The following is a 26,003-nucleotide window of genomic DNA, read 5'->3' on the forward strand; positions in this document are numbered from 1 at the left end:
ACATATATATTTAGACGGCAAAAAGGTAAAAAGATTAGATATTAAATGCTTTAAATTTGTTTATTAGAGATAAAGCACTCGAAAGAGTAATCAAGAAAATTAAAGGCAAAAATTCAATCCATTTAAGAACAATTAAATCAAGACATGATATTGCAGTAGAAAGTAATTGTGAAGTTAGAGATATTATAGATGAAAATGATAGTGCTACCTATAAATGGTCTGTATCTAGTTGTTCAGAGTTAGACAGTAATTATATAGTTTGTAAAAATGAAGTTGAAAATTGTTGCAGCCTAATATGCTCACAGTGTGATATATGTATTCATTCCTATAGTTGCACTTGCCCAGATTTTCTAATACAACATACTATTTGCAAGCATATTCATGTGATAATAATTAAAAAAAATAATTTGCTTCAACATAAAAGTACTGAAAATCCTGGAGCATCTCTAACAGAATATATAAATAGTCTTAAAGGGGAGCAGTCCTATCAAAGCAATGATACATTAATGCAAATAATATCCTCTGAAACGTTAAAACTACAGAATAACCTGTTAAAAAATCCAAACAGAACTCTCTTAAAACATGTTGCAAGTTGCTTGAAAAAAGAAAATAGTTTTATTGAGGCCACTACTTCAAATAATATAAATTTTACCAAGCTACCTAAATCTGAAGCAGAACCAGCTAATAAGAAAATTGAAAAACAAATTAGGTTCTTTTCCACAAAGAAAAAGCGTACATTGAAAAAGACTAAAATTTCCAAGCCAGATAAAGATGAAACCAAATTTATTAAGAATTTTATTCATGGAAAATGTGAATTTATTTCTAATGATCAAGCTATAGACCACGATTATTGTAGAAGTGTGAATTAATTTAATTTCTTTTAGCTTCACTTTTTTAAACATACATATAAAGTATAGCACAAATATGTAACCATATAATAATATAATATATACCGTGCTTTTTTATTTTAACTATGAACATAGGTCTTGACATTGCAATGTTATTTTGCAACGTCATGAGATTTTGAAGTAAGTACTCTTTTAAGTGTATACTTAATTCAGTATGTAATATTAAGTATCCAAAAAGATACCCCATAATTGATATATAAATGTTAAAAGGATCATTCAGCAATTGAGAAACTGATTCACAATCTTTCAGTTTTGTTAATATTTTAATTTCATACATGCCCCGCTCATCTCTAGAAATTGTGATAGTAAAGGAGAGTATATCTAATAAAATTAAGTTTCTGTTATACATTTATACTCAGTTTCAGGTTCAGATTCATGGATCGTTATATATAACCACAAAATGATTAATCTAAAAAATGGAGAGTATATCTGTCTAATAAATCATATTTTTTTTATATTATACCAAGTTTTAGATTCAAGTTAATGAAATTTCAGCCACAAAGTGATGTATTTATATCTGATAAAAGTGAAGAATATTATTTAATTTTTGCTAACACATTTTTGCTATAGAATTATATCATACTTCAAGATTTATGGAATGTAGATACAAAATAAATGTATATTTTAAAATAGGAAGTATTTCCAAAGTTTACAGAATAAAATATAAGTTCGGTCACTTAGCATCGGCACTTTGAAAATCGCGTATCAAAAGCCAGAAGCCGCCTCGTCCGATACGCCGGATTTCGATGAAAACAGGAGTGGAAGCCGGGGTAAATAGAAACCGCATTTTTACCGATCGCAAGGTGCGACAAGGTGCAGGGGAACGTGGGGTATTTCAAAATCAGTTTATTGGTGTATTACATATAAATATTTAGACATGGCAAGATAAAAAAGATATAGCAAAAATAAAATAAATTTTAAAAACAAACACAAAAAATAAAGCTACACAATATCAACAGTAAATAACGTAAAAGTATATTACGTAACGAGTGTTTTGGAAGAAATAATATTACGCACGAGTGCAGTATTCCATGAGTGCGTAATATGGTTTTCCAACACGAATTACGTACACTATAAAATTCAAAGCTGAAACTATTAAATGTCAACAACTTTTGATGTTTAAATGGTATCCTCGGTATTTTTTTACGTTATTCGATAGAAAATGATACTCTGAGTAGAAAGACATATCATATATCAGCTTTTAACAGTTTCACATATGATTTATTTGAAAGTGTAACACGCGGTTTATAACGACAATTTGACTCGAAATACCAAGTGTGTGGCATGAAATTATTCGTAAAAAATACTTTTTCTAAATATACTAATGAGCCACCCTCTCTCCATTTGAAAAAATTAAGATATGGTTAAAAATACCATTTGGGCATCTTTTAACCGGCCAAGACAAGACATGGAAAACATTAGACGATCAAATCTATTTTTCCCAGGGCTCCTTGATTAAAGTTTTGTTTTTAAAAGAGCTGTGACACTCAATATTGAAATTTTAAAGATTTTTTTTAAGCTAGAATGCCAAAAGTTGACATATGATATGTCATTCTATTCAGAGTGTCATTTTTATCGAATAAAGTAGAAAAATGCCGAGGTTGCCGTTTAAAAAATCAAAAGTTGTAGTCATTTTCGGTGAAACCGGAAGTGACCAGAAAAAATTGAAAACGTTAATCAATCCTAATTTAGGTCATATACTAACACACCAAATCTCGTTTTTTTATCTAAAAAAATAAAAAAGTTATAGGGATAAGCCACTTTTGAGACACACCCAGTATATGATTTTTCGTGTAAAAAAATAAAGTGTTCTTGAATAATTCTAATTAGATATTTTAAATAATATTTTTTCCAGTGGCGAAAAACTCAATATTATTTTTAAGAAATAATAAAAATAATTATGCCTTTTTTATAATAAACTAATAAATAATTAACTAAGGCTAATGTGATCAGTAACATTTTGTAATGAAAATTAAATAATCACTTGAAAAATAATTCCATATGCATGCGAGACCACTCTGTAATAATGCCAAAATCAGAGTAATACGCCGAACGTGATCCGCCGTGTATGCTGGGTCCAAAGTCCACACACCAGTAATACACTGAGAAACACGTGCGTGAAGCGGCTTTTGATACCTGCCGCCGGCACAAGTGACGGAACTTATATTTTATTCTGTAAACTTTGGTATTTCTATCTAATAAATCACTTTTTTGTAATACAAAATTTATACCAAATTTCAGATGTGGTTCAGAAAATGATGGGTCATTAATATAAAATGGAGAGTATATCTATAAAATATGCATTTTTTTTACTATGTAGTATATATTATACCAAATTTGAGGTTTAGAATAATTAGTTATCACAGATATCCATTTTTATAGATGCCTATCCCAGGTATATATTTATTTACCCAAAAAATATACCTAATATAACCATTGTTGCACATAGCTATATTTATATGTTGGAAACTTGTTCGGTTGAAAAGCTGAGTAATATATAAAAGCAGAATAATTATATAATTAATTAGATATGTGAATTTTTTAGGTACAATTTGCATACTATTGGCTACGTTCTAGACTTATTTAGAATCAAAGAATACTTCAAGATATATGTACATATAATACACATATAATATTTTGATTGCTGATAAAAATTATACTAGTTACGTCTTTATATTTTTTTAAGTAAATCAAATATTTTTTACAATGCATTTTAGTGTTTAAAATAATAAAAATATTATTAAGTATTCTGATTGTTTCTCTTTATAATTTTAATTTTTTGTTCATGACAGCAATTACATAATGGTTAAAATACTTAGTTGGATATATTATTTATTTCATAGAACAATCTGTTTCTAAATAGTTCGTTAGTTTAGTTTCTTTTTTTTGTTATGAAGCCCTAATCTGAGTATCGAACGACGATTACTATATAAGTGTATCTACCAAATCATCAAATCTGTTTTAAATTTCCCGCTTTAGTATAGTCAGAAAGTGCTCTAGAGGGCGCCAATAATTTTCAAAGTAAAGTTCGTAAATCTGGCAACGTCGATGGAATCGTTTCTGTTTTGAGATGCTTGTAAAAAAAATTGTTAATAGATGTATCATGATCTTTGAATCTCATGATCAACAGAAAATATTTACGGATATGATCCATGGTGGGACCTACTTTGTTTACGCGGAATCCGAACTGCGGTCCTCGTCATATACAGCTCTGAACCAATCTGAACTGTTCAAGAACTTTTAGATTATATGATCCACCACAGATCTGAACTGAACGCGTTCTTTCTAAAAGTATTGCTCCGAAGCAAGGCTCCGAAGTTAGGTTCGTACCACAGACCACAAACATTGTCCGTACTATTTAATCTTTTGTAGGTTATAATTTTAAATTTAAGCACACTTTTTTAAAATATATTGGAAAATGAAACTAGAAGAAACTAATAACTCTCAGTCCCAAGACAGCATTGTCTATAGTTCCCAAAACATCTCTACGAAAAGGAAAAAGAGTAGAAGTTTAGATAAAATCATGAACAGGCTTAAACAAGATAGTAAGCATAATGGTGATGATTTCAGTTTTCGACAAAGTGATTTAGAAGAAAGAAATAAAACTAATATTAATACTCGTTGTTCTGGCAGTATTTCAAACACTCCAGTTTCTTCACGTACATCAGAAACTGAATATACAAGTTCTAGTAATGTTAGAGATTTGTAAGTTTATTTAGATATACAGAAATTTTTCTTTAATGCAATTTTAATAATATGTATAAACTAATATGGATTTTAGTTCTCCTGGTAAGAAGAGAAAAATGTTAGAGGTAGTTGAATGGGGTATAGATCCAAAGAAGAAGAAAGTTACAGATTCAGTTGGGTTTAATCACTTTACAAATGATCATTCTGAAAGAGGATTTAGTTCTACACCAGTAACACAATCTGAATTAAAAGGAAAAGTGGGGTATGTTTTTGTAATAAAACGCAATTTGAAGTTAATTTTGTAATAACATTTTTCTTTAGGTCAGCAGATAGTTTTAGTGAAGAAGGTGCAACTTTACATAAGCATAAAAAACACTTTCATAGCTTAAATATGAATAATTCAATAGATAAGCAATGTGAAAATAAATACAATGTTTTAGAGGGTGGATTTGAAACAGATAAATTGAGCCATAGTAAAAATAAAAATGAAATAGTATTTCTACAAGAAATTAAAGCAAAAAAGAAAAAAATTCAAGACAATCATGATCTGAATTTCAATTTTAATGATATATTGAGTATAAAGTCAGATTCTGCCGATGACAGTGAAATTAATTTTCCACAGAAAACCAAGAAAGCAAAATTAAAGGAGGAAAAAATAAACTATGACAGTAACAATACAATAAAATTCAATAATAGTCATGATAAATTGTATCCAGATGGAATTGATAGTAACATGTTTGGGAATGAGTTACATTTAACAGGAAAAAAGAGAAAAAAGAAACATAGAAATAACATGGTGAAGTCAATATTTTATGATGGAGAAGATAAACATGATAAAGAACAAAAACTTGTAATAAATAATGCACACAATTGTAGTTTAAATGATGAATCAAAATTAACAGAGAAAGGTAATACAGAATCTTCTGAAATTCAATATAGTAATGATAAATTATATCCAAATGAAATTAATATGTCTGTGAATGAGATACATTTAACAGGAAAAAAGAGAAAAAAGAAACATAGAAATAATATGGAGAAGTCAACATTTTATGATGGAGAAGATAAACATGATAAAGAACAAAAATTTGTAATAAATAATGGACACGATTGTAGTTTAAATGATGAATCAAAATTAACAGAGAAAAGTAACACAGAATCTTCTGAAGTTCAATATAGTGATGATAAATTATATCTAAATGAAATTAATATGTCTGTGAATGGACATTTAACAGGAAAAAAGAGAAAAAAGAAACATATAAATAATTTAGATAAGGCAATAGTTTATGATGGAGAAGATAAAAATATTAAAGAACAAAAATTTGTAACTCATAATGAACACAATTGTAGTTTAACTGATGATGAATCAAAATTAACAGAGAAAAGTAATACAGAAATTTCAGAACTTCATGATGAAGTTGTTATAAAAAGTAAAACAAAGAGAAAAATAGGGAAAAAGAATGGCTTAGATCAAGATCATAATAGTGAACAAATTGAGAACTTATTAAACACAGAAATCCTGAATTTATTAAAAAATGATTGTGACAGAAAAAAGAAAAAGAAGAAACACAAAAAGATGTTAGAATCATTTACAACTCTTGATACCAGCAAATCTGAAACTGAATTAGCATTTGAAAATGTTAATTCATTATCAATAGGCAGGACAAGTAAAAGTTTCAAAAATAAAGCAAAGGAGAGTGAAAGTACAAAATATTGCATTGCAGATTCTGGATTGGGTACTAACAGTAACTCTGAAAGTGATTCGACAGGAAAAACAAAAAAGAAAAAAATGAAGCACAAGAAAAACAAAACGAATGTTGGAAATCATAATTTATCTGATAAAGAATCAGGTTTCCAAGATAACGAACAATGTATTAATAATGATGTCACATTAGATGATAATACAGTTAATGGCTCAAACCTAAAGTAAGTTTTTTTTAGATTTTATGCATGTGTGTATTTCATTTATAATACTGGGTGGCCCAATGATCCAGATCTAATATCAGATCTCCTATTTCACTTTTTCAATACTACCTTGTTTACAAAAATATAGGGTGACATTTGATTTGAGATTTTGACTTTTTATAAAATATCTGTACAATAGCTGGACACATTTAAAAAAATCGATATACAGGGTGATCCAGAATAAAGTTGTATATTTTTAAATGCAGTGCTATACCTATTTTATATTTTCTAGCTCAGTGTATTTGCCATTAATTCATGTTCCATTAAAAGGTTTTTGAAATATATTTAGAAAATTATTAGAAGATGACAAATTAATTGATTTTTTTAATTAATATTGGCAATATTTTATAGCAATATTCCTCTTCAAAACTAGAAGTATTAAAATACTATACAGGGTTCGGCAGTAGTGCGTTGGGTATCTTTAGCTCCTAGAATATATATTGCGTTTGAGCTCTTAGGCCGCTGTGACCTGGTCGTCAGTGCGTTTGAGCCCTTAGAAAACAAACTAATTTGGGTGGAATATATTGCAGATTACAGAATAATAATTATATTCTGTAGACTTTGATATTGATGGCCTGCTTTCAATTGTGTCTAATATTTACTATTTATTCTTTTTATTTTAGAATTTCATCAGTTAACAAGTCATCTGCAACTAATGGAGACGTATTAAATAGTAATAAGAGTACTTTAAATAGTAATTATGATATTGATAGTGATTATTTTGAAGAAGAAGATGACGGTTCAGATAGTTATAGTTTTAATAAATCTGTTATTGAAGGAAGTTTTAAATTGCATGAAAAGGAAAGGAGCTCTGTGGTAAGATGCGTTTATATAAGCTCCACTAAAACATGTTTAAATAAAAAAAATACTTATGATTGATTTTTCCTGATTGTAGCAAGACTTGAAAGATCTCAGTATTGAAATAGATTTTGAAGTTCCTCCTTTGCACTCTATCGTTGATAGATCTTCCAGGCCAACTCCGTCTCAAAAAGCACAAATAGCTCATTTAAATCTAACTATTAAAGCAGGAAAATATACTAAAAGTGAGGATGATCAGATTAGGGCAAACTGGGAAAAGTTTTGTGAGGTAAAGGTTACATTTTGCTTTTTAAAAGGTATTTTATTTTCTAACATTTATAGGTATATGAATTTTGTGATAATCCAGAACTGTTTTTTGTGATGGATAAAACGGTTATTAATAAGCATCAGAAGCAAAATTTTCTTAAATTTTTAGCACAAAATTTGCCTGAGAGAACCACTAGTAGTGTTTATGCAAGGTTCAAGAGGCTTTACTTGGCTGAAAAGAAAAAAACTGGAAGGTAATAGTTTTTTGGTTATGTTTCTTTGTTTTTATGTATTAACTTATCTAGTCTTTTCCATTCTATGTGCCAAAAAGTTTGCAACTTGGGAATATTTTAATTATTGAGTTTTTAAAATAAAAGTTTATACAGAATTTCCTTAGCTTACCCAACAGCAAAAATATTGTAAATACATTTTTTGGCTGTTCAGCCATTACCATGCCTTAAAAAGTATGAATAGGCTGCCTACTTACATAAATTTCAGTTTTCAGTTATTTTGAATGCCTCTGTTTAAGAAATCTGTTAAATCTGAAACGTTAAGTAGTTTTTTAAGAGATATTTAATTTATGAGAGATTTTTTTAATTTATTGCCATGACATTTATGGCGGGTTCATGCTTCCGATCTTAACTAGTGATTGGAAAAACAGATTAATTTCAATAATCGAGTACTCGAGTTTCAAGCGATTGCAATAACCGAGTGATCGCTCGAGCGAAATATCACTCGTATTTAAAAATACGGTTTTTTACCCGTCGCTTGTTGTAAGTACTCGTTAACGCCAAGCGTCAAGCAGTAAGTTGCGTGCGCAGGGCACATATTCCTTCTGTCATGAATGGCAAGTAGCAAGCGGCGAGCGATTCGCTTGATTTAGTTTATTTCAAAACTTTGTCAATGTAGGTCGTAAAATTTTGTCCCTCAGATACGCAACTGATAAATATATATATACGGCGTCGTATAAATTTGCTACCTGCAATGTATGTAGAAAATTCGCTCGGCTTTTTATCGAGTATGTCACATTAAAATCGGATTTCAATTTATTTCATTCTAGGATCGCTTGCGTTCGTCGCTTGGTACTGGTCACTTGTATCGCTCGTTCATTATCGAGCGATGTCGGTTATTTCAATAATCGGTTATTTCAATATTTCGATAATAATTATCCCATTACTAATCGTAACCCTAACAGCAAAATAAAACACTAGATCACCACAATACACCAAAACATTTTTAATTAAAACTTTTGATGATGATGCTAACATGATTAGCGAAACGCGCGTCCAGTGTAAAAGTAGTGATGGGTTGTTATTTAACTATCTGTTATTTTATAACAATTATTTATAAATAACATAACGCAACCGTTACTACTTCTAAAAAATAACAGATATAAAATAACGACACATAGAGATCGGCCGCTCGTGAAACGAAAAACGAAGTCGGCGCTCTGCATCACCACGAAATTCTATGCTGCTCGAAGCAATTCCAAAAAACAACTAGTATGGATGGAAAACATGTTATTTCGTCAACCATCGATACAGGCGGCGAGACAACGGACAACGGAGTGGGAAAGCGCTACGGCGAACGTAGCTGCTTCGGTCGATACCGTCAATGGTCGTATTTACAACAGCTTAAAAATAATAGGATATAAAAGAAGCAGGTTTTTTGAAACAGTTGAGGGCATAACGCCTGGCGGTGGAGATAACAGGAGTGGGAAAGGAACGCTGCTGCATCGGTCGATTGTCGATGGAGGCTCGCAACGGGTTGGAGAAGCAGTCATTTTAGATATGTTGTTTTTCAACCTGTTACAAGTATAACAGGGCGGCGGACGAGATAATCGGTGTGGGAAAGGAACGCTGCTGCATCGGTCGATTGTCGATGGAGGTTCGAAACAGGTTGGGGAATAATGCATCAGTTGTTTTAGATACATTCTGTTTCAACCTGTTACGAGCATAACGGACGGAGGTCGAGATATTATGGCGCTGTATGTTTCAGTACTTACTTATTAAGTTTCAATATTTAGGTATTTATTTTTAGGTATTTATTTAACATTTAGGTATTTATTTTTTATTTTCTGAAAATTTATCAGAATAATATTTTAAGATTTTTTAAAAATGTATACAGGGTGTTTTGAAAAATCTGGTCATTGATTAATCACGATCCTGCTTAAAGCCCTTGACGTAAAAAGCTGATTTTTGGAAAACAGATTGACTTTAGTGTGTAGAGGTTTGATAAGAAGGGATTTTTCGAAACTCGAATTCTAAGGGGGTGAAACTACTCTGAAATATTAGAATATTTTTTATTTAAAAACCGGTGAGTTTTTCGGAAAAACTCTTAAAACACGTATATTTTATTATGTTGTTTTATATATTTTAAGGTTTTTTAAAAATATATACAGGGTGTTTCATAAAATATGACCATTGATTAGTGATTACTATTCTGTTTACACTGCTGGACCAGTGCCTTCTATTAAAAGATCAGCCTACGGGCGAGATTTATGACGTCACGCTAGTTAGATATAACGGATTAATAAATATGTTGTAGAATACATGGAAAACATAATTATTCCTCATTTTTGGTTTGTATTTTAAAAATGATATAGTTTACATGAAATATACATAATATACAGTTAATAACTACAACATATATACCTATTTATAGTAATAAATACTTTGGCAAATAAACTATGAACCATACAAATGCAGCAAATGTTTTACAATGTACAAATAATGTATAGGTACATAAGATAATGGGTAAAATGTAAACATATTTTAAATTTTGGGGTTTGAAAATCGATCTAATTTAACAAGAAACATTCAATATCTACTAATAGTGATGTATTATTATTTGCATTCACAAAATTTATATGTATATTTTGCAAGTATCAATGTTCGAAAAATTATATTTACAAATAATACAATATTATCTAAAAAAAGGCGTCAGCGATGGCTATGAAATGAAGATCGCTGGCATTTTATGTATAAAATTATTCTAAAATTTTTGATTTTCTTGGGATTTTTAGGTTCGGGAAAAACGCTGATTTAAGTTTTCATTTGGGTTTTCATTATTTTTATTTGGTTTAAAAGAACGTTTCGGCTAACTATAGCCTTCATCAGTGTTATGTCATATGAGAAAAATAGTGTCGATAATAATTCAAAAAATTACATATAAAATATAATTCACACCTCATAATGTTTACTGCAATTAATAAACTAATATAAACTTATGAAAAGATGACCACATATTGTTTAAAATTATTATTCTTAACACTAAAATTATCTACATTGACTGTGGAGTACGCAGTAAACATTATGTGCGTGGTGTGAATATTTTATATGTAATTTTTTGGATTATATTCGACACTATTTTTTTCATATGACACAACACTGATGAAGGCTATAATGTTAGCCGAAACGTTTTTTTTTAAACCAAATAAAAATAATGAAAAACCAAATGAAAACTTAATCAGCGTTTTTCCCGAACCTAAATCCCAAGAAAATAAAAAAATTTAGAATATTTAGAAACAAGGTTCAAGAATATAAAATTTTCCAAGATTGTAAAATTCTAGTTAATTATTTTATGTGTACAGTTATTTAGGGAATGTCATCGATGTTCATTTCCAAGCCAACTAGACGCCGATTTTTTTCGATGATACGGTATAATTCTTACGTAAAATGTAAATAACATTAGACCAATTAAAACAAAGAAATACGAATTTCTTAGTATTTTTAGTAACACCTTTATTCTTAAAACTTAATTTTGTATTATGCAAATATACCAATTTTATTGTTATTTTATTCATATTGTATTCAGCCATCACTTAAATATTTGATATTAATTTGGTATTATAAATAATCAACACTATTCATTAAAAATTACTGAACAAATATATGTTATGCTTGACATACATTATATATTATCAAACAAAAACACATTCTTCTTTTAAACTGTATCAGTCTAGTCTTTACAAAAATCTTTTTTAAAATTTGAACTCAAAATAATAATCTTTTTCATGATCTTTAATACACATATTCTTTATTTTTTCCTAGATCATAATACCTACTTACGTGTTTTAATCTATCGAAGCTGAACCAACAACACTTGGAGTGGAGATTCCACAATATGAATAAAATAAACATAATTGTCCAGTTTTCATTAATACCATCATGGGAGAATATTATTTTTAAATTTATTAAAGATATTTTCAATAGAATTCTCTTGATTTATAACTCGTACCCACTTTTCTTGCTCTTCCGGACACTTTAGGCTGCCTAGTATAACTATCCTTTCCACCAGGAACACAACAAAGATGAGGCATAGCACCAAAAACGCACTCCACTTAAGCTTTATTGATGAATTGTTAGAGTCTTAAAAAACACACACAAAAATCACGATAAGTAAAAAATGTATGGGCACTTTTAGGTTAAATCACCTACACAACGTGTAATATTTCTATTTTTCTATTTTTTTATGCGAAACCGAGAGTGACCATATATCTGGTAGTAGTTTATGTCACTTAAACTCCAAAATAATTAGTTTTTTGCACTACAATAATAAATAATACCAAAAATCAAAGAGTTAAAACCAAAAATCAACCGACAAAATATGAAACGGAATCTAACCCAATATCTAAGTATGTACAGCTGATGAAGTAAACAAAAGTCCGCCCCCAGGCTGATCTTTTAATAGAAGGCACTGGCTGGACGTTTAAAGCTGATTTTTTGCAAACAGATTGACTGTGGGGTTGAGGTTCGATAAGGAGGGGTTTCTCGAATCTCAAATTCCAACAGGGTGAAAACGCCCCTCAAATATTACAATATTTGTTATTTAAAAAACGGTTAGTCTTTCGGGAAAACGCCTGGACACGCATAATTTATTTTGTTTTTTTTACATATTTTGAAATTTTTTAAAAAATCATACAGGGTGTTCCAAAAAGTTGAGTAATTGATTAACCACGGTTCTGCTTAAACTGCTTGACGTTTAAAGCTTATTTTTGGCAAATGTGAGAACATTTTATCCAGTTTGTATGTTAATGGAAATTCTTGTTTTGCTGTATCATCACCATTAGAAATTATTAATTCGACTCGAACGAAGTCGCGGGTACAAGCTAGTTTAAGTGTAAAATTAATTCGAACTCTAGTGTAGTTGGTTTACTTATGAAGAATATACTACACATTTTCTTATATTGCTATTTTTTGACCGCAAATGGTACAATCATAACTAAGAGCTTCTCGCCCGTCGAGTAAGATGCACCCTGTACACTGCTACGCAATTCAGGATCTACGCGGATCGAGGGGCAGGGCGTAGGTAGATCGGAATGTAAAGGTATAGACGAGTGGCGGAGTTTGGCCTTTTTTATATCGCAATTTGTAAACAGCGCTTATTTGTAAACAACCACCGTTTTTAGAGAGGTATTTTAGATAACAATCGATATTTAGAAATGTTTTGACACCCTGGAAATACTACCACCGAGCACGTCATTGTTGCAACTTGCAACTGCGTTAATACGCCTGGCGGTGACCGTCTCATACTCTTTCAGATATTTAGCAGTAAAATAAAGAAACCTGTTATTTTTAAGCTGTTATTTTAAGCTGTTTTTTATAAATAACTATAACAGTTTCAACTGTTATCTAAAAATAACAGTTTTGCCCATCACTATGTAAAAGTAAAAGTGTTTTGGTTTATTGTGGTGATATGGATTTTGCTGTTGTAACACCATAGGTTCCAACCCCCAACTGTAATCTTAACCCTAACACTAATATTAGTCATAATCTCAAGAATATTAATCAACGTTAACCAACGCTAGAGTTCATGCTTCCAACGTATCAATCTTAACATTAGCCTTAGTCGTATAATATTTGACATGTTGAGTTTGACGGTTTGTAAATGCTAATAAATTATTTATCTTTTGGTCTAGAAATTATTAATGTAAAAAATTAGTCTCTCTAGTATTTGAAATTCTAGAAATATTTCTAAAGTTAGGTTAGTTCCAAACATATGTTTTATATAAGCGCCAGCGCTTACTTGGCTTAATTGAGAATATTCTTAAGACAAGTCGGAGAAGTATGAACGGCATTTTCTTAAGTTCTTAAGTCTAATTTCTTAGGGGCAAGCTTAGGACTAATACTCGGGGAATCCCCCCTAGCACTTGGCTTGGTTTAAGAAGCATCTCACTCATCGTCTTGTCCCTGACTGTAGTGTCGTGGCCAGGGAATTGCACCAAGACATATAACGATACCGGGCGGGGCTACGGACAGCCTCAACCTTGGGGCACCGGGGGGCACCCCATTGTATTTTACCCCTTACTTCTACATGCGGGACTCATTGTAGAAGTGGACCGACTGTCCCTAGCGACTCATAGGAACACTATGAGATCTGGTAATAATAGTAATAAAAACATCACTGGTGAAGCTGTGGGGAAACCCCCTAGCGACACTGGGAACAGTAACAATGAAAGGGGCCAAACCCAAAGAGAACTACAGGAGAGGTGGCTGACACTTGCGTGAGACCATCCTCCGCAAGTGGCATACAAGCTACCACCTCCTCCAAGGGTCGGGAGCCTACCTCCTACTTCTAAACCCAACAGGCGACACAAGCTACCGTTTCGTCTACCCGGCCTGGGTCGTAGCTCCTCGACTGTGAGGGACACGGGTCTCCGTAGGAAGTCCTGGAACTGTATGATGAGTTATAACTCAAGAAAGGGGGACACAATAGATCTTTAAGGTCGCAGAGATTAACCCCCCTCCCACTTATTCTATTCTATTCTATTCTATTCTATTCTAGGACTAATACTCGAAGTATGAACCCACCATAGTCCTAACCTTACCCCTAACATTAACCATAGGAAAATTAACTTTAAGACCTTGAGGAAATGCTGTTCGTACTTCTCATACTTGCCTTAAGAACATTTATAAACCGTCAAATTCAATATATTATTTCGAAAATTAAAACTAGTTTTGAGCATGCGCAAATCAATTTTGAATTAGATATTAACTCTAAGCATATAAAATATTCCACATTTCATAAGTTAGGACCCGTTAGGACTAATGGTAGGTTAATTTTTCGAGTGTGGAGTGTAGAGTTAAGGAGAAATATCTTCGTGCATTAAAAATGGTCATAATAAAAGGAAGACTTAAGATGGCGCTGCTGTAGCAAAAACCTAAAATTTAAAATATGCCCCGAAAATTTTTAGAACAGGATATGATTCAAAAGAGATAAATATTTGACGTGAAGGTGCGGGTTTCAAAAAAATACAAATTTTATTTTCATGTCACATGAAATAAATTATCGATCCAGCAGCAATAGACTGGGTCTCTAATATATAAAAATAATTGTTTTATATTATTAAAAATAAAAACAAAGCTTTTTTGGGTTAAAAGAAATTAACCTTAAGAACTTAAGGAAATGCCGTTAATATACTTCTCCTAGTTAGTTATCTTAAGAAACTACTCAATATACTCGTAAGCGCTTGCGCTCATATAAAACATGTTTTGAACTAACCTAAATTCACAATGAGTTTTAAAATTTCTAATACTAGAGAAACTAATTTTTACATTAATAATTTCTAGACCAAAAAGTACATGATTTATTAACATTTATAAACCGTCAAATTCAACATGTCAGATATTATTTCGAGAATTCTTAAAACCACTAGTTTTGAGCGTGTACGATTCAGTTTTGAATTAGCATTAGCCCTAAGAATATAAAATATCTCAACTTGTTAGGACTAAGGCTAATGTTAGGATCGATCCCAACTTCCGTTGCATCGATCCCAACGCTTACGACTAATGTTAGTGTTAGGGCTAAGATCGGGAGCACGAACCCACCATAAGGCTAATGATAAGATCGATGCTTTGGAAGCGTGAACGCTAGCGTTCGTTAACGTTGATTCATATTCTTGGGATTAGGACTAATGTTAGTGTGGATTCTTGGGATTAGGACTAATGTTAATGTTAGGATTAAAAACGGAAGTTATTTTTGGACATTTTAAATTGATTCTACATTGTGTCTATGATTATCATTTGTTGTCGATTTTCTCAAATTCAAGGTCACGTTTGACATTACAGTTAAATTTGAAAATTTAGAATTTAATTTCATTTGAGAATCATTTATACATATTAACACACTTTAAAATTAATTTTAGTTACAAACCAGTGACATTTTAGAAATGTCTTATTCTTGTTTTTTTTATCCTGATTTTTTCAACATATACATTTGTACCTCTCTTGTACAGGGTGTCCCATTTTCGTGTGTTTTACGGGGTTTCTCGCTTATGTGTAGAGTTACAAAGATGCGGTTTTCACATCACTGTGCTACTTTTTTATGAAACTAGAGATGCTACACACAGATTTGACCCTTTTAGTTCCTGAAATACAGGGCGAAATTGAAAATGTTGTCCTCATATTTCGGTTATCTTAAAACTTATCGAAAAGGTGAAAACTGAGCCCAGCAGACATTTTCACGTAGAATCCAGTGGCGTAACTAGATTTTCGTTGGGAGCTGTGATTCTCGAAATATAACCTAAACTTATCTTTTTTTTAAATTCGACACCCTGTATAATATTTTTTTATTAAATTTGCTGTGTCATGAGCTTTCTAAAAATATAATATACCCTACATTTATTTTCATAAATAATGTAAAAAATACATTTTTTAACTTTTTAACATTGGCCGCCGGTATGTAATAGATAGTCATGACAATTGAATCATTTATTCAACGTCAAATTTTGGCTATTGTCTTTTCCATTGCTAGTTTCCGTGTTGTTTTTTGATTCACTATAGGTACTAAACATAGCAGAACAACAAAATTTATATTATATGTTTATTTTCAAAGTTGGCAATCAAATCTAAAAGCTGCATAAGCTCATTTTCAGTGCAGTCTATGAAAAAAAAAATGATGGAAAGCAAAATTACCTGGTCAAATTAATTTAAATAAAAATAATTCTCTTAAAATAGGTTGTTTTATGTTAACTTAAAAAAAATATATATATTTTTTTACCTTATTTATGAAAATAAATCTAGAGTATATTATATTTTTAGAAAGCTCATGACAAAGCAAATTTAAGAAAAAAAAATAATATACAGGGTGTCCCTTTAAAAAAAAACATATGTTTAGGTTATATTTCGAGAATGACAGCTCCCAACAAAAAACTGGTTACGCCACTAGATTCTCCGTGAAAGTGTCTACTGGGCTCAGTTTTCACCTTTTCGATAAGTTATAAGATAGCCGAGATATGAAGGGGGTCAAGAAATGCAACATTTTCAATTTCGCCCTGTATTTCAGGAACTAAGAGGGCTAGGACAAATCTATGTGTAGCATCTTTAGTTTCATAAAAAAGTAGCACAGTGATGTGAAAACCGCATCTTTGTATCTCTACCCATAAGCGAGATACTCTGTAAAACACACGAAAATGGGACACTCTGTACTGCTCTACAACAACATAGTATAATAAGTTCTTCTAACTGTGTTTATAAGGTTCTCCATAGAAGAAGATGAATACATAGTAAAAAGAGTAGAAGAATTGAACTACCAAAGAAACTATGTCTGCAAAATAGCGAAGGAGTTGAATAGGCCTTATTTTTCGGTACACAGTAGACTTCAGGTACTTAAACAGACACACACTAGGAAGATTCGATGGGGCAGGCAAAACCTTGCTGCATTTATACAGAATTTAATGAAAATAACGAAAGTACGAGACTATCGGGAGTTGAAGAATCGTCACATCACGGTGAAAGAGTTTAAGAAACTTTCAAAAAAGCTAGATAACCTCCCTGTACGAATTTTGAAGCCGGCCTGGCTTGGTAATATTCATTCAAGATTATTTATACCTGGCGAGGTGTGTGAACTACCGCTACTCAAATGTAAACTCATCCAAATGTAAGTATATTATTTTTTTACTAACACATTTGCCACCAAGGGTGTATCTCGACCTGGTAGACCAACTCATATTTTTTCAAAAAATGTACTTCTGTTTGATATACGTATATCGTCAAAATATCATGAAGTGGCCTAACTCATTTTTTGATATTTTTCAGGAGAGCTGTTTAAAGTTTTTTTACAAGTCTGTAACGTTTTTAGTTCGTTACATGTCTTTTTTATATATAATATATGATGTCTGGCATATCGTCACCCGATTCCGTATCGTTCGGGCCTGATGATTTATTTGACGAATTTTTACGTTCTCTAGTCCACAACCCTGTTTTCGTTTGACACAACCCTGTTATCGCTCTGTGGAGGCGCGCGCTGTCAACATCGCTTCTGTCAACTCTCTGTGATTTAACTTCACTTTTGGTTAGACTGTTTGGCCTGTCAGACGCCATTAGTCCCAGTTTTTGAGAAATGGTGATTATTTAAATCTTGCTGTGTATCTGAATCAGCTGCTATTTCGAAGCTACAGGTAAAGATGAGATATTATCCTTTTAGATTCGTTACTATTACTGCGTATTTTTAGGGTAGAGTTGCGGATGCCCCAACCTAACTTGTAATTGTATTTTGCTGGCACGTTGGCGTCCCTTTTCTTTTGTCCTCCAGAATGTCACATGGAAGGAAGGACAGGTTCTTTATTATTTAGTGAGCCCTCGGAAGTAATTCGAGGTAGGTTCATTTTGTTTATAAGATCTTGTTTGGTTTTAAACAAGAGTTTCATATTTTTAGGGTCCAAGGTACGGATAGTGTCTTATGTACAGACATTATCTTATGTACAGATGTCCTGTGGACGAGTGTCCCCAGTAAGAATGATTTTTTTTTCTTACATATAAGTGCCACAGCGTGGATGTAGCTTGAGCCCCATGCTGCTTCACTCCCATTTCTAAGCCTAGTCAGTAGCTACGGCTGTAGTGATTCATGGTGTCCTCAACCTGGCCCCTTTTGTTGTTTTGGCCAACAGGATCGCCGACAGACAGTACAGAGATGCTAGACCACCTCACACTGCTACTGTTTGAAGCAAGGTTACATAAAAGAACAGCTAAGTGTATATTTAAGTTCTAGTTTTACATTTAACATCTAAAACATTTTCAGTCTTAAACAATAACGTACCAATCTTAAGTAATATCGTACAGACTATGTTCAGTGGTTAGATTGTTAAGAACATTCATGTCGATATAATCTTTAAAATATAATTTAGATCTTAGGTTTCATTGCATTACGTCTTGTAATGGTATTACTTTTATAGATATTATTGCACTATTTTAATAGATGGATAATCAAACATAGATTCTAGAATCTACAGGTTGTAACATCTTCGATTTAGCATCATATGGAATATATTAAATTACTTAATTAAAGTAATGCTACATTTCATATTTTCTCTTAAACTTTACATGTCCTGTATTTTATCGTAGTTGTTTTCATTGATATTTAGTACGACTCTTACCACCACTTTCTTAGACATATAACCACTGTATATTTACTAGAACTCTACAATGTCATGTATCAGCAAAGAACGTCATGAATAAATATAGTCATTAGTTTTAAGTATTATACAACTGTGTTTTCTTTCTCTGTACATGCCTGGCGCCCAATATCTATATATCTTTTGTTAATTATTACTGATTAATTTTCTCTAGTGAAATACCTTATCCACGACTGCTCTCCGATGAAAAGCTGCCGTTCGCAGTGGTAGTGGTTTAAAAAAAACGCTACAAGTCACTGTGTATCTTTTTTGTTAAAGAAACACAGTGACTATAATATATTTTGGTTGTTATTGAGACAAAAGTAGTAAGAAGATTTAACCCACTTTTCCGAAAATGAGTTACACCACTTCGTGATATTGACGACGATATAAAAAGTATTTATAGTCCATTCCTGTGGTATACAGGCTGGCGCCTCTCAAAGTGCGTATTCACTATTCGAACACACGAACCAATGTCTGTTCGTTCGTTCGATAGTAGTATGAACGGGGCCGAATTATAGAACCAAACGAACAACACCTAACCCATTCGTTTGCGAACGCCTTTGATCTACCGACTTGAAACGGATGGTCGAGCAAACGAACGACCGAACGGCTGCGTGTGTTCGGTTCCCCGTCCAAATATACCGAATCCCAATCGTTCGCTCGTTCGTTCGTGCGTTCGTTCGGATAATGAATACGCACCTTCATACGACGCGGAGACTCCAAGGAGAACGGGAGTTTATATCGCAATGAAATTTTGGGAGCATATGTAGGTTAATTGAAAGCATTTTATAAAAATATATAGAGTTCTACAGGGTGTCCCTAAAAAAAGTTACGCAACAAAGTTGTTTTTTTCCACCCTCTGTACAGGGTGTCCTAGAAATAAGTGCAAATATTTAAACCGGTAGTATAGTTCAACCCCAGAAGCACGCCTATGAGTGTTTCTTCGCGAAAAAAAAAATGAAAATTCGAAATTTTTTGGATTTTTTTTTAGTTTTTAGTTAAAAAACATAATTTCTTGATAATATGGCAACATAGATATTAGATTAAATTTACAAGAAAGAAAATCCAGAAAAGATCCAGTGGTTCTCAAAATTTTAGCAAAAAATCATGTTTTTTTGGAAATTTTCAAAGTCAAATAACTCGTTATTTTGGACTTATTTGAAAAACGATAAAGAGAAAATATGTTTCTTTTATCGAGATCTCCCACCCCTTAAAATACTTGCACTTATTCCTGGGACACCCCGTATATTAATTGATTTCCTAACCCTGTATAACTTTTTGGGTAAGTTTTAATTCGATTTAAAGTACAATTGTTATTTTAACTACACATTGGGCTATACCGGGTTAATTCGAATTTAGATAGTTTTTATTGAAAATTAAAAATTATTCTTCATTTTTAGAAAATGTTAAATATGTCAAAAACCTTACATTTTAGTCATATAATTCTCTAATGAAACTCACCTTTATTTTTTTCTTAGAATCCATAGTGGGTTTCATTACAAAAAACAACTTTGATGTGTAACTTTTTTTGGGGACACCCAAAAAATGCTCTAAATTAACCTACATATGCTCACAAAATTTCATTTCAATACAAACTGTTGTTCTCCTCGGAGCCTCCGCGTCGTATGAGAGGCGCCATCTTGTATATTTTGAGGTATTCTCTGGTATTTATGTTTGAGACCCTGCTCTATTAACAAATCACTGCTATAATAGGCCAAGGGGTTATATAAGTTACCAAAAACAGCAAAATTTATTTAAAAATTAACTTTACAGGTTATATTTAAAATATTAATTTTTATTTCTAATTAGCAGTAGAACAGTGAATAATATATTGGGTGACAATTAAAGCCCCGTTCTTAGAACTTTGTACCGTCGCCAGCGACATATCAAAGAACCAGTGAGATTTGTACAAAAATTGTACAAAATTACAGTTCTCATTGTTTGTTTGAAGTGTCAACCAATGTCACCAGCGACAGAAAGTCATTTGATTGATTTTTATAAAATAAATTTGAAACTTCTTTTTTAATCGCAAAATAGAACACTAATTCACCACAATACACCAAACCACTCCTTTTAACACTGGACGCTCGTTTAACTATCCATGTTAGAATCATCAACAGATGATTAAATCTTGAAAAAAATGGTTTTAAGCGGAACGCGCGTCTAGTGTTAAAAGCGTGAATTAGTGTTATATTTTGCTGTTTAACACGGAAGGTTCCAACCTCCAACTGTATTTTTTTTAATGTTATTAATATTTTTACCTTTATGGAAACCCAAGTACGTTTATTGTTAATTAACAAAATAAAATGGTTTCAGGTTGTGCAAGAATAATGAGAAAGATTGGAGACTTGTCAATTGGTCAGAATATGCTAAACATTTTGATGGCTTCACGTCACATAAAGTGTACGCTCTCTTTAAGTCTTTAACGGATGTGCTTCCCGAATATAAGAGATCAAATCTTGAAGGTAAGTAAATATTTTTATTTATTTTATAGGAAAAGTTATGTTTTATTTACAAAATGTTGGTCTGTGGGACTGAAAAAAAAAGATGGTTTATATTATCTACTCTCTATTTTCTTTATTCTTGAGTCTAGACATTTCTAGACCCAAGAATAAATAAAATAAAGTGTAGATCCCGTCAAAAACAGAATGTAAAAAAATGCCAAGTCACAATTCTTTCACTATAAAAGGTTGTGAGATCTCACGTAAAACCAAGTCAGTTTATTTTATTTAGTCTCTCTTTAAGCAGCTATTCAACAATTTTGTTATAAATCGTTGGTATAAATATTAGTCATCTTTATTTCTATAATAATTATAATGACATGGCAGTTGCACAGCACCGTATTTATTTATAAAAGAATAACGGTTTTAACCATTTCGATTATTAAGTAAATCTACAACCAACAGTGCCCTTAAAAGTAAAGTTTTTTAATTAGAATAAAATATATCGTGCAAGCAGAAAAATAATATGAAATTGAATTTACTTATTTTAAAGATTTTTGAAGCATTTTAATTATATGAATTGAACTTTACAAAAAAAAATTACTAAGTTTACATACCGAGTGCGTCTCAAAAGTCGTTCACCTCTATAACTATTTTATTTTTTCAGATAAAAAAAACGAGATTTGTTATGTTAGTATATGACATAAATTAGGATTGATTGACGTATTCAATTGTTTTTGGTCACTTCCTGTTTCACAACTTTCCAAACCAAACCCTCGGTATTTTTTTTACTTTATTTGATGGAAAATGACACTCTGAATAGAATGACGTATCACATGTCAACTTTTGATATTTTTGCATACGGTTTATTTGAAATTGTAACATGCGGTTCATAACGATATTTTGACTCGAAATACCAAGTGTGAGTATCAAATTATTCGTAAAAAATGCTTTTTCCGAATATGCTAACGAACCACCCTGGTTCCATTTGAAAAAATTGAGATATGATTAAAAATGCGATTTGGACATCTTTTAATTGGTCAGGATAATACACGAAGAACAATACACAATGAAATCCTTTTTTATAAGCTTTTATTTAACTTGCTTTCTATGTAACTATCTATGTATGTATGTATGTTTGTTCGGGGCAAATCTTGTAAGCTAAATTAGAACCACTTCCTTTTATTGTAGGAGATTGAAATTTGGCATGTAGGTTCAGTCCCGATGACAATACATTTTTTTGCAAGGCATGACCCGAATTTTTGACAGCTGTCAAAATGGCGGCATTTTTGAGGTTTTTGATTTTTTAAAATTCTATTTATGATCGGGCTGAAATTATATATACATATATGGGACCTATATTATAGGTATATTGTGAGTATATACATATGAAAAAAAATATATCGCGGTATATATATGGGCGGCCATCTCGAAAAAATAACAGTTTAATGACATGTCAAAATTTCAAAGTTAACCGATTTTCATAAAAATTGATATATAGGCCATGGGCCAAAATGAAAGAAAAAAAATTCATAGATGGCCATGGGCTAAAATGAAAGAAAAAAAATTTGGGCTGTCAAATTTGACAGCTGTCAAAAAAAATTCAAAGTTGTCCGATTTTGACAAAAATCGATATATAGGACGGCTATGGGCTAAAACGAAAAAAAAAATTTTGAGTTGTCAAATTTGACAGCTGTCAAAAAAATTTCAAAGTTGTCCGATTTTGATAAAAATCGATATATAGGATGGCCATGGGCTAAAATGAAAGAAAAAAATTTTGAGCTGTCAAATTTGACAGCTGTCAAAAAAATTTCAAAGTTGGCCGATTTTGATAAAAATCGATATATAGGACGGCCATGGGCTAAAATGAAAGAAAACAATTTTGAGCTGTCAAAAAAATTTCAAAGTTGTCCGATTTTCATATATATTGGCTGCCCCCTACCTCATAGTCGGTTTTCATTTTTTTTTTTTCTCACATTTGAACTGTCAAATTTCATAGCTGTCGTTTTTTTTAAGTTCTCCTTTTTTAATGAAAATCGATATACATACTATAGGATGTATATACATACTGATAGGAAAATCGATATACATACTATATTAGGATGCCTATAGAAAGTTATTTAAGAAAAAAAATTGAGTTTAAATGTGTGGCACTGAGAAACCAGCATAACTAAAAAGTAGAAAATAAGTTTCAGAGAAAATTTTTTTTTAAAAACAAGCTTTTATTTAAATACACTAAAAAGAATAAAATAAACTTTTTCTTTAAAACTTTTATTATGAACTTATAACGTCATTAGTCATTACACAATTTTAATATTATATAAAAGCTTGTCGCGAGATTTCTCTACATCGATAAACAAGTAAATTAACTAAAACCTGTGTCTACCCTGTCTCATTTTCAAAGTTTGTGTTATGATAGACCACTAGACCAGGAATTACTAGATAAAGTTGTCGTACCAGATTTTTATGAGTGCAACTGTACACTCAAATCTCGCGACAAGCTTTTATATAATATTAAAATTGTGTAATGACGTTATAAGTTCTTAATAAAAGTTTTTAAAAAAAGTTTATTTTATTCTTTTTTGTGTATTTAAATAAAAGCTTGTTTTTAAAAAAGTTTTTTTTCTAAAATTTATTTCAAGGCTCCTTGATTAAAAATTAGTGTTTGTAACGCATCCATGGCACTCTAGATTGAAATTTAAAATACGATTTTTTTTAACCGAGAATGTCAGAAGTTCTATTCAGGGTGCATCCACACTATCCTAAAAACGGCGTATCGGCGTAACGGCATAATGGCCTTGAATAGATTTTCAGTAATTCTATTGGCTGAAAAATTCATCTGTCAGAAATTTTATCTGTCAAATTCATCTGTCAAAAATTTCAGCCAATAGAATTACTGGAAATCGATTCAAGGTCGTTACGCCGATACGCCGTTTTTAGGATAGTGTGGATGCACCCTCAGAGTGTCATTTTGTATCCAATAAAGTAAAAAATTACCGAGGGTGTCATTTAAAAATCAAAAGTTGTAGTCATTTCCGGTGAAACAGGAAGTGACCGAAAACAATTATGTATTGAATACGTCAATCAATCCTAATTTGTCATATACTAATATACCAAATCTCGTTTTCTGAAAAAAAAACGTCATAGGGGTGAGTCACTTTTGAGACGCACCCGGTATAGTAACACTAGATTGCGAATTGAGGCATATATTTTTTCAGCTTGCTTAGAAATTTTATCGGAAATGAAACCGGACAAAATGAAGAGTACCGCCATTTATAAAGTTTTGTATGAAAATGGAAAGGTCATCGACCTGCGAAAAAAATATGTCAAAAAAGAGAGAAAAGATACAATCAAGAACAGCGAAGAAGAAAGTACATCTGATTTTTATGAAACCGTTTTAAGGAACAAGTTCCTAAATTATAGTTTTCCAGAAGAAGAACGCTCAGATAAAATTAAACTTGAAGAGGTAGACATTAAATCTGAAAACGAATGTGATATTCCTGAACTGTAGTAATACTAGTTCTTTTGCATGCAAACTCAAAATATTATTTTATTTGATTTTGAGCCTTTTTTTGATAAATTGAGACGAAGTTATTTTTATATTTGTATAAAAATATTTTAGAACTTGTTATCTCTTTTTATTGTGTTAACTGCATAATTTAATATGCAGTGTATTTTTTAATAAAGGTTGTTTAAACAGAGCTTTTTTTGATTGAATACAATAATTTGTCCTGTTTATGCGATTTACTGAATAATATACCTATAAAACAAGTATATTATGGATAATCATTTTCCATATTATCGAAAAAAAACAGCGTCACAGTTGCTGTCATTTTATATGTAAATATGGCGAATGATACACATTCTCATTTTCAAGCCAACTTGACACCCGTTTTTTTATCATAAGGTATATTTTTAAAAATAGGTATGTGAACCGGGTTAGCCCTCAATACTAACAAGTTTATTAAAGTGTAAAAATATTAAATATATATTTTTGCTTTATGTCCAATACTATACCAACTATACTGTTTGCAGAGCTGCTTGATACAAATGAATGTTGAAAACTACACGTAGCATTAAAAAAGCAAGTATACTGGTAGAATTAGGGTACCTAATATACTTAAAATAAAATCAGTTTTAGTTTTGGCGGCACCAAAATCATTGTAGACCTGTATAATCGATAAATAATTATTTACTTTTATTTAATATATTAAATCTATTCTAACTGATTCTAAACGTAATTTTTATTTTATATTTTGAATAATAGTTAAAATTATTTTTATTTTAAAAAGATCCTATGTAAAATTAAATTCTGAGATCGTATTTGATCAATCGATTTTCGGATATCGATATCGATTGACCAGCACTACCAAAAATCTTTCCTTTATCTATGATCATAGCATTATAGCCTTTGTTACTAAATATATGTTATGGCAACGGTAGATCATATGAACATAATTTAGAATATATGACTTTAGTACTCACAACCATAGATTAAAGACGCAGATAACCCAGGCAGTTAAAAGTTTTTAAATAGAAAAGAAG

At 31.3% G+C, this 26,003-nt stretch overlaps 1 protein-coding gene and 1 long non-coding RNA gene across 3 annotated transcripts; both read left to right on the forward strand.

Annotated features, from left to right (window-relative positions):
• Positions 1 to 2,758: 2,758 nt before the first annotated feature.
• LOC115880634 lies at positions 2,759 to 3,562 on the forward strand. Its single transcript, XR_004049912.1, has 2 exons — positions 2,759 to 3,398; positions 3,454 to 3,562. It is a non-coding gene; the product is annotated as an uncharacterized LOC115880634 (long non-coding RNA).
• Positions 3,563 to 4,233: 671 nt separating this feature from the next.
• Positions 4,234 to 25,173, forward strand: LOC115880619 (protein PFF0380w-like). 2 transcript variants are annotated; one of them, XM_030897894.1, is made up of 10 exons: positions 4,234 to 4,613; positions 4,690 to 4,857; positions 4,917 to 6,259; positions 6,317 to 6,518; positions 7,181 to 7,373; positions 7,453 to 7,644; positions 7,698 to 7,876; positions 17,100 to 17,501; positions 21,334 to 21,482; positions 24,677 to 25,173. In XM_030897894.1, the coding sequence occupies exons 1-10, from the start codon at positions 4,327 to 4,329 to the stop codon at positions 24,967 to 24,969; spliced, it is 3,408 nt and encodes a 1,135-aa protein (XP_030753754.1). In that variant the 5' UTR covers positions 4,234 to 4,326; the 3' UTR covers positions 24,970 to 25,173. The 2 variants fall into 2 exon arrangements, with proteins under 2 accessions (XP_030753754.1, XP_030753753.1); XM_030897893.1 differs by having other exon boundaries at positions 4,917 to 6,518.
• Positions 25,174 to 26,003: the final 830 nt, after the last annotated feature.

Source organism: Sitophilus oryzae, unplaced genomic scaffold, assembly GCF_002938485.1.
Source record: "Sitophilus oryzae breed Bouriz unplaced genomic scaffold, Soryzae_2.0 scaffold_1639_pilon_pilon, whole genome shotgun sequence".
Classification (NCBI taxonomy): domain Eukaryota; kingdom Metazoa; phylum Arthropoda; class Insecta; order Coleoptera; family Curculionidae; genus Sitophilus; species Sitophilus oryzae.